Here is a 10000-nt window from a genome sequence, read left to right on the forward strand (position 1 = left end):
CTCCTCTCCTCTCCTCTCCTCTCCCCTCCTCTTCTCATCTCTCCTCTCTTCTCCTCTCCTCTCCCTTCCTCTTCTCACCTCTCCTTTCCTCTCTTCTCTTCTCTTCTCCTCTCCTCTCCCCTCCTCTTCTCATCTCTCCTCCCCTACCCTCCTCTCCTCTCTCCTCCCCTACCCTCTTTTCTTCTCTTCTCTCCTCTCCTCTCCTCTCTTCTCTTCTCTTCTCTTCTCTTCTCTTCTCTTCTCTCTTCTTCTTCTCACCTCTCCTTTCCTCTCCTCCCCTCCTCTTCTCACCTCTCCTTTCCTCTCCTCCCCTCCTCTCCCCTCCTCTCCTTTCTTCTCCTCTCCTCTCCTCTCCTCTGCTGTTCTTCCTGTCTTTCCTGCTAATTGCCACCCTCCTCTGCGGTGCCACTCATCCTGTTTATTTTCCCTTCTCTCTTGTTCTTGACTGCTCTCCTCTCTCCTTTGCTGTTCTTCTCCACAGTTGTGTTGTCCTATGCGTCTCCCCTCCTCTCCTCTCCTCCACCTTCTCTTCCCTCTCTCTCCTCTCCTCTCCTTTATCACACCATCCTTTCCTCTTTTCTCCCCTCCCCTTCTCTCCATGATTTGCCCCTCTTTCCACTCTCTGTCTCTCGTCCCTCATCTCTCCTCCTCTTCTTCCCTCCTCTCCTCTCTCCATCGCATCTTCTCCACTCCTCCCCCTCCAGAATGCTTGCCCTACTTGAGTGGCCCAGCACTTCAGCAGAACTCAGATAAAGCAGAAGACAGTGTTACAGGCCTGTGCAAGTGTGAAATGGCTAATTCCAGGCGGACCATTTGCGTTGCAGTTAGTTCTCTACTCCTCTCTTCACTGAGACAGAGTAGGAAAAATGAGGGGTGTTGGGGTGGGTGGGTGGGTTAAGACACTGAGAGAGAAAAAAGAGAGAGAGAGAGCGAGAGATAGAGACAGACGGGTGGAAAAATAGGCCACGTGATTCCCAGAGCTCATATTGATTTTATTTAGCAGCACCAAAAACTGAAACAGAAGCGAACCTCCTCAATAACAGATCAGCCGATTACACAGACAGGCTGTGTGTGCGTGTCCGTGTGTGTGTGCGTGTGCGTGTACGTGTCTATTTGTTTGTCTGTATGTGTCTGTCATTGTGTGTGCTTGTATACAGTATGTGTGTGTGTGACTGTGACCATATGTGTACTGTGTGAGCTCCCCTCTCCCTCTACCCAGGCCTAACACACTATCTGCCATGCAGCATTTCCTACCTTATATATCTTGTGCTGTTGCTCAGCACCAGAAAAGCCCCACTCTTCCTCTACTGGCCTCTCTCTCTGTCTCTCTCTATCTCTGTCTCTCTCGCTGCCTCTCTCTCTCTCCCTCTGTCTTTCTCTCTGTCTCTCTCTCTCTCTTTTTTTCCCCTATTCTCCTCCGTGTCCTCAGCGTGTCAGTATCTCAGGCCCCTGATCACCTTTAGAGAGCCTCACAGTGCCCTCTGCACCAGGGCTCCAGATGGCGCAGCCCCACCATCCCCCCCCCCATGTCCTTCAACTCCCCCCACATATGTGAGCCTTTTCTGGGCTCGCCCGCCGCCAGCCTGCCTGCCCGCCCGCCTGCCCTCCCCGGAGCCTCCCTAGAGCCCTGCTCCCGCGGCCTTCAGCTCCTGGCAGCATGAAGGCAGTGCCTGCCTCGCTTCGGCATGCCACCCCCATCACACCCGAGCGGGCTTTGCTGAGCGATGTCCAACGAACATTATCACGGGGTTGGGAGGGGCGGTGGTTGGGAGGAGCCGGGGGAGCTCCTCTGACACAAGAGGTCAGAGGTTACAACCTCTTGGCCTTGTGCTTATCAGGGTTTAATCAGCAGGGCAAGACGATCGAAGTGCAAGGTGAATCACGAGGGGCTCGTTCTGTGTGTGAACTGTGAATCATTTTAAGTGCTGGAGTGGAGCATTCCATTACTGTAGGTTGTAGGGGGGGTGTAAGATGCATTAGAGCCTTCTTTTCACTCCTTAACTGCACCACAGTGGTTTGGCCCAGCTTTACAAAGGAACAAGAGAAGTATGGTTCTATGGTATTACAGTCACTCTATGACAGCTAAGAGTATATATGTGTGTTGCCCTTTAGTGGAGGATGGAGGGGGACTTTTAAGTTCCACCCGTTCTTTTGCAAAGTGGCCTTGCCCAGCCTCAGCGGTACGGAGTGGTTTAAACTTTAAAGGGCCTGGCAGGGCTGTGGTCAGTTGGCGATCATTGGTGTTCCGGGAATGTGTGAAACTATTGATTTTGACCTGCAGCGCTCGAGGCAAATGTCAGGCATGTTTGCCGAGATTAATTAAGATTTTGCCACCCATTTCCATAGCGTCCTGAGGGGTTGTCCTACAGACGTCAATAGCCAGAGCTTCACCGCGCCTCCAAACAGTCGAGGCTGCTTGCATAGTTTATAGTTTAAGTGCTGTCTCGGTTATTAAAGCAATTGATGCTATGACCCTTACTGGTCTCATCTCACCCACTGTAATCAAACTGTAATATACGTGGTCCTTTCTCCGTAGCGCTTGCTACCATGGTGACCAGTTGTTTCAGACGCAACAGGGCGCACTCGCTTGCCGTTTCCTCTCGAGTGCCGATGGCGACGGCTCGCCACCCTTCTGCCTTTCGGAGAGTCGAAGACTCATTTGCATGAGAATGAGGATTTTAATTGAAAATAATTATTAGCGTTCATTATCAACCTGGGCAGCTCATTTGGAAAAGAAGAGAGAGGATAAGATTTCAATTAGACCTGCGACGCACCTCATGTTCGCACTTAATCTGCATCTAATAAAGCTGAGAGGGAAATAAATTAAGAGAGAGAGAGAGAGAAAGAGAAGGATGCAGCTTGCTGTTGTCGCCTCAAGTGAAGAAAGACCTACGACTACGACACCATCACCCCTGATAGCGCTGGAGATATGAGTGACAGCCGGCCTTTGGGACGTCACACTAATTATTGACCTGGTTCCTCGTGGGATAGGAATTCCTCCACAGTTCCGCTGGTGGCACATAATGTCAATGTCACTGATACAGCCCCCACGGAGGGGAGAGGAGTATTGATGAAATGTAGTTCATGCCTCTGGATTAAAACATGTGCTGAAAGTGAATGTGAGTGTAGGTTTAGTCTTGATGCGGTCACGTAAGGTAATTCCAGAGCGCCTCTAGAATATCTGATGAGTTTTCCTCAAATCTGGATTAGATGAATTACAGTTAGTAATCTTCTATTAAGACAGATGGATACCTTTTTGTGAGTTGTTTGGTTAGATCACCTGCATTTCAAACCCCAGCCTCACCTCACCTGTCAGATTTTCTTAAGTTTTTTGTCATTTTTTGTCACTTGTTTCTTATATTTGATGGATTTGCTGATTTGATGCTTGGTGTCTGCCCCCGACCCCTAGGTGACGTCCTTGTGTACATCAACGACGTGTGTGTGCTGGGCACCACCCATGCGGACGTGGTCAAGCTGTTCCAGTCGGTGCCCATCGGCCAGAGCGTGACGCTGGTCCTGTGCCGCGGCTACCCACTGCCCTACGACCCCGAGGAGGCCGCCTCCACCACCACCACCGGCCTGGTGTCGCCCGCAGGCAATCCCCTGCTGGTGAACGGGCGCGGCACCTACGACGGCTACATGGAGTACCTCTCCCGGACGGCGCGGCTGGTGCAGCAGCAGGGCGACCCTCAGCTCGCTGCCGCCCACCTCGCCGGCGGCCCTCTCCCACCGCAAGCCGGCCACCCGGGGGACACCCACCTGGACGGCTCCAGCCTCCCGCTGCCCGGCGGCCAGCCGCACGAGGACAGCGTCTCCATGGCGTCGTCGGGGGCGACGCAGTTGGCCAGCGGCTGCGGCAGCAGCGACGGCCCGCCTCCCGTGCTGCTGACGGTCTCCATGGTGAAGGGGCCCGACGGCTTCGGGTTCACCATCGCCGACGGCGCCGACGGCCAGCGCGTCAAGCAGGTGCTGGAGCCACAGGGCTGCCCGGGGCTGTGCGAGGGCGACCTGATCGCCGAGATCAACCGGCAGCCCGTGCTCGGCCTTAGCCACACGCAGGTGGTGGACATGCTGAAGGAGTGCCCGGTGGGGGCCGAAGCCACACTGATGGTGCAGAGAGGAGGGACAGGTAGGTGCAGGGGAGAGGGAGGGTGGGATTGGGGGCATAGATTGCTCATTTGATGTGTTTATAGGATCATGCAGGTGAGTGGGTGTTTACTTTACTCTGCTCTGTGTGTCTTGGTGTGTGTGTTTTTTTTTTTATGGTGTTTGTCTAAGGGGGAATATCCAAGACCACAGAACCCCCATGTATGCTTTTCCTCTTCAGCTTCAAATTGTGTATTTCTCTACATTCACACACACACACACATTCAGACATGCACACATACTGAAAATAGAATCTTGCCTGCAACTACGTGGCTGGTCAGAGGTACACACACACACACACACACACACACACACACACACACACATACACACTCGACTTTCACCTTCCTGGTCACAGATTGGTCAGCTTGTCTTCTTGCTGTCTGCCATGACCGCTGTCTCACTCGCAAGGTTTGACTCCTTTTCTCAGGCTTTCAAATGAGCTGTGACCTTTGGTTCCCGCTGCTGCGTATCGCCTCTCCAGCAGCTGCTAAAAATACACACACACACTCACACACACACACACACACACACACGCACACACACACACACACACACACACACACACACACACACACACACACACACACAGGCTGGGAAGAAAAGAAGTGTGGCTCATCACCTAAAAGCTGCTGTGTGTATCTATCTTAGTACTCCAGTTTCTTATTGGTCCTTCTTTGCATTCAACACACACACACACACACACACACACACACACACACACACACACACACACACACACACACACACACACACACGCAAACACATACACACACACACACACACATACACGCAAACACATACACACAGTTCAGTAGTCCTGCCAAGGTTGCTGAAATCCAATGATCCAATCCACAAAGAGACAAAAATATATACATATGCGATTTGTATGAGTATTGTATGAGTAGCCTTGGGAACTCTTTGCTATCTCTCTCCTATCTTGTGGGACCTCTACATTGCTGCTATGCTGACTGAGTGAGGTTAAGTGCGTCAGTTATGAAGGGGCCGCACATAATTGACCCCAGTCATCCTTTTTACTATGGCCCTGAGTGATGCAGGGCTTCATGAGAGATGCCACCCCTTCTAAAGCAATGCTGCACGATCAGAGGAAGGTCACCGAATATTTAGATTGGCATTTATCAGGCAAGGCGATGTTAGCCAGACAGACTGAGAGAGAGATAGTGAGACAGACAGAGAAATAGAGTGATGGAGACTGATTGTTGGTGTCACTGTGTGCTTTTGTGAAGGGGGTTGGAGAAGGACGGGGGTAGCTGTCGGTGGATAACAGATTCCTCACGCCGAGCGTCTGACCTTATTGCGGTATCAACTGCATTTGCAGAGTGGCATTTTCACCAAATATTTTGTCACAGAGACACTTAGCATACATTGCATCTATAACTCCGTGACTCCCCCCCCACCCTGTGGTTCATCTCGTGCCTGGTGGCATTTCTCATGGCGGTCAGCCTGAATGTCACACGCAGACACTCGCCCAATGTCAATAACCCATTGATTAGCAGTGCCGGCGCGCGCAAGTGCTCTGACATTTGCCGCTGTTTGAGTTTGAGAAGCAGACTCCCACCTCAATCAAGCCACTCAAGAGGTTTTTTTTTTTCTTTCTTTCTTTTGTGTGTGTGTGTGTGTGTGTGTGTGTGGTACATCTGAAGAGCATGAGGTTAATAACAGGACATGGAGTGGTATTTAAAACCCTGCTGTGATCAGTTGAGGAGGATTAAGCCCGTTGAAGCCGCAGGAGGAGTGGAGCGAGGCAGAGACAGGCCCGGGTCTCTCGCTCCGCTGACTAAGTCAGACCGGGAAAGCATGACTCAGCAATATTTTTGGCCATAAGCGTCAGTCAACGTCACCGACTACATTCAATTGCTTTCTCCGTCTCTCTCTCTCTCTCTCTCTCTCACACACACACACACACAACCACACACACACACACACACACACACACACACACACACACACACACACACACACACACACACACACACATACATACACAACACACCAAAAGTGACAATGTATAGGTTCAATCTGCTGATAGCCTCTGAGAGCATGTTGTGTTGAAGGACTTCAAAGAGCCCCTGACACGGCCTGTTTTCCTCAGCCTTGTTAAAAGCTCCACTCTGATTTCCATAATCTCCAGGCAAGCTGTAAAATGAAACAGCCAGTTTGTAAGCAACACCGAAGCTTAACAAGGAGTCTCACGGTGACCCTGGCATATTTGTTTTTGTAGTTGTATTTGTAAGGCAAAGATGTTGATGTTTGATTCTGATTAGCCAGGGCATATGAGGTCACACACATGGTCATGTCCAATCAGACCAGGATATCCGACATGAATGCAAGCACACCTGACTAAGCAACAAGCCATCATCATCATCATCATCATCATCATCATCATCATCATCTACATCATCATCATCATAATCCCAGTTTGTTTACTGATTCATCCTACTTTCTGAGCTCGGTAATCCCAAATCCCAAAGAGCCAGATGAAAACTGATAACCAATAGTGGCATATTTTTGAGAAAGTCATACCTTAGAAAGATGGCAGTGTTCGTTTACAGTTTTGAAAACCAGACACACTAGCACTAATTAATTAAACTGATACACTGATCATTGAGCCTTGTGTACCACCAAGTGCTGTCAGTGCTGAAATACACAGACGTGGCAGTATGCAGCCCAAGCAGTCTGCAGTGTGTGTGTGTGTGTGTGTGTGTGTGTGTGTGTGTGTGTGTGTGTGTGTGTGTGTGTGTGTGTGTGGGTGTGTGTGTGTGTGTGTGTGTGTGTGTGTGAGTGTGAGTGTGTGCGTGTGTTTGAGTGTGTGTACGTGTGTGTGTGTGTGTGTGAGAGTGTGTGTGTGCACGCTATTTGAGAATGGTGCGTGCCAGACTGCAGGCTCAATCAGCAGAATGAGGTCGGAGGCTCTGGCGCTGGCTGGGTGGGGTGGAATTGGGGTGGAGGGGGTGATTGTTTGGCACAGGGGCTAGGCAGAGCAGGCGGGTGGCAGTGGACCAGCGCCGCGAAAAAAGGTCAGCGGCATTTGCAGGATTGATTTTGGCAGGATGTATATTTTATCGGGCCGTTATTCCGTAGCGCAAATCACGGCGCGCACTCGTCAGGGAAGCGGGCCAGCGGAGGTGACCCGGAACCTGAGGATACTGTGAGGAAGAGGGAGAGAGAGAGGGAGAGGGAGAGAGAGAGGGAGAAAGAGAGAGAGGGAGAAAGGAAAAGAGAGGTATTCAAGTGAATCCATTTGAGTACGTGGATTGTAGAAGAAAGAAAGAAGAAAAAAAAGGCTGCCTTTTATGAGGTCTGTTAACACACACACCACACTCACACACACACACACACACACACACACACACTCATATGCACACACACACTCATATGCACACACAGACACACATGAGTGCTGAATCTTGACCCCATCACTCCAGCTGGAAGAGGGTGCGTGGCCAAGCCCAATCAAGGGAGCGCTGCTCGGGCCCGTTTAGCCAGGCTATTATGCGGCCTAATAAAACTGTCACTATTCCATTGGAATGATGTCCCACTTCTTAATGCCCTGCAATTTGGCCCTCTCGTCAGCACAGTGGACACACGCCATCTATTCTAATTATCACAACATTCCTCTGTTCCTCTCCTCCTTTCTCTCGCTCTCTCTCTCTGCATCTCTCTCTCTCTGTCTGTGTCTTTCTCTTTCTCTTTCTCTCTCTCTGCCCAATTGCCTCTGCCCTTCTGCCAGCACTTCATGGCCGCCTCACTCATCTTCTCTTTCTTGCGGTTTGACTCTTGTCTGACATCCCCTTATCAGCCCATCCTTCTTGTTCACTATCCGCCTCATCCATCTGGCTTTTATTATATCTTGAGTCTCAGAGCTTCTCCTCCATTTATGTGTTAATGACTCTCTGTCGTCTGTTTGGTTTGCTTGTGGTTTTGTGTCATTGAATCCTTTCGTTTGCGCTCTCTTTCTCTTTCTTTCTCTCTCTCTCACTGTTTCTTTGTCTCTTCGTTTTTCTTCTCGTTCGACATCCACTCCCCCTACTGTAGAATTACAATGTGTAGGAGCAACAAATCTGCTGTTTTCAATTTCTTCCTCGCTCTCGCTCTCGTTCTCTCTCTCCTTCGCTCGCTCGCTCTCTTTCTCCTCCCTCTCTCTCTCGCTCCCTCTCTCTCTCTCTCTCACTCTCACTTAGCTCAAAGGCAGATGGCTGTGTGGGCAGTAGAAGCATGCGGATGCTTTCAATAAGAGTCTCAGTGGCCCAGGCCAGTCTGTTGCACTACTCTGAGCAAAGGCCTGTATACACAGTTCAGCCTCTTCAGCACGAACCAGCCCAGGCCCACCAGCACAGCACAGCACATCACAGTCTCCAAAGGCACAGCAGTCTCCATAGGCACAGCACTGCACAGTCTCCAAAGGCACAGCAGTCTCCATAGGCACAGCACTGCACAGTCTCCATAGGCACAACACAGCACAGTCTCCATAGGCACAACACAGCACAGTCTCCATAGGCACAGCACAGCACAGTCTCCATAGGCACACCACAGCACAGACTCCATAGGCACAGCACAGACTCCATAGGCACAGCACAGTCTCCATAGGCACAGCACAGTCTCCATAGGCACAGCACAGCACAGTCTCCATAGGCACACCACAGCACAGACTCCATAGGCACAGCACAGACTCCATAGGCACAGCACAGTCTCCATAGGCACAGCACAGTCTCCATAGGCACAGCACAGCACAGCACAGTCTCCTCAGATCAGCACCGTTCTAGCAGTGCAAGAGTGTACAGCCTGGTCACAAGACCAGGCGACCAGACACCCTTCCAGCTGTGCTGTGAAGTCTGAATATCTGCACAGCGCGGTCAATCACTTAGGTCTAAAAAAAAACGGTGACAGATCAGTCAATACGGCCATATCAACACAGTGGTATGGTAGCTGAGAAGAGTCATATTTAGTACTAATTACTTAACACAGCACACTGCACAGTCTCTCAAACATAGTTCATCTGTCAGCACAGCCAGTGGGTACAGCACCAACACCATACTGTAAGCACAGTCATGTCAGCCTAGAGCTGTATATCACCATCTAGTGGTTGGGATTGCTTAAGGAAGCCGCCTGTTAGCCAGAGAGTTTTGACAACAGTATTTAACTCCCTGCTGACACGCAGACACAAACACGCATGCACACACTGGCATGCGCGCACACACACGCACCTAACAAAACTAGCTGCCACGCGGAAGACTCTCTCTGATGCATGGTTGCCGTGGTAACCGCTGGGTGACAGGCAGCTGGGGCAACCATGACTGATCGGTGGTGGCGATAGCCAGCAGAGTTCTGCTCCAACAGCCGCAGGCATCAGGAAATATGGAGCAGAGCCGGGGCCTTAGAGACAGATAATCACACACACATACACACACACACATACACACACACACACACACACACACACACACACACACACACACACATACACACACACATACACACACACACACACACACACATACACACACACACACACACACACACACACACACACACACACACACACACACACACACATATATACATTTATATATACATAGAATGCACTCTTAAATAAATGCCTTTATTCCTCTCATGTGCATGTACATCATGTACTCCTCTCACCTCCAGTCTAGCTCTTTTATTTGCCAGCTAGTTGAGTTTTGGCGTTGTCATGGTCACCGTAACTTGGCGAATTGGACTGCTGTGAGATGAGAGGAGTCTCACATGTGCGTGTTTAAGTTGTTGCTGGTCATGTGTCTCTGTGTGTGTGTGTGTGTGTGTGTGTGTGTGTGTGTGTGTGTGTGTGTATGTGTGT

At 50.5% G+C, this 10000-nt stretch overlaps 1 protein-coding gene across 10 annotated transcripts in view; it reads left to right on the forward strand.

Annotated features, from left to right (window-relative positions):
- Nucleotides 1–10000, forward strand: part of magi2a (membrane associated guanylate kinase, WW and PDZ domain containing 2a) — a 214905-nt gene that overhangs the window by 158520 nt on the left and 46385 nt on the right. For all 10 annotated transcript variants that reach the window (XM_031583189.1, XM_031583194.1, XM_031583195.1 and 7 more), the window contains one exon: nucleotides 3410–4129. In XM_031583189.1, the coding sequence (XP_031439049.1) occupies nucleotides 3410–4129 (720 nt within the window). The remainder of the gene's footprint in view (nucleotides 1–3409; nucleotides 4130–10000) is intronic.

This window comes from Clupea harengus, chromosome 16 (genome assembly GCF_900700415.2).
Source record: "Clupea harengus chromosome 16, Ch_v2.0.2, whole genome shotgun sequence".
In the NCBI taxonomy this organism is placed as follows: domain Eukaryota; kingdom Metazoa; phylum Chordata; class Actinopteri; order Clupeiformes; family Clupeidae; genus Clupea; species Clupea harengus.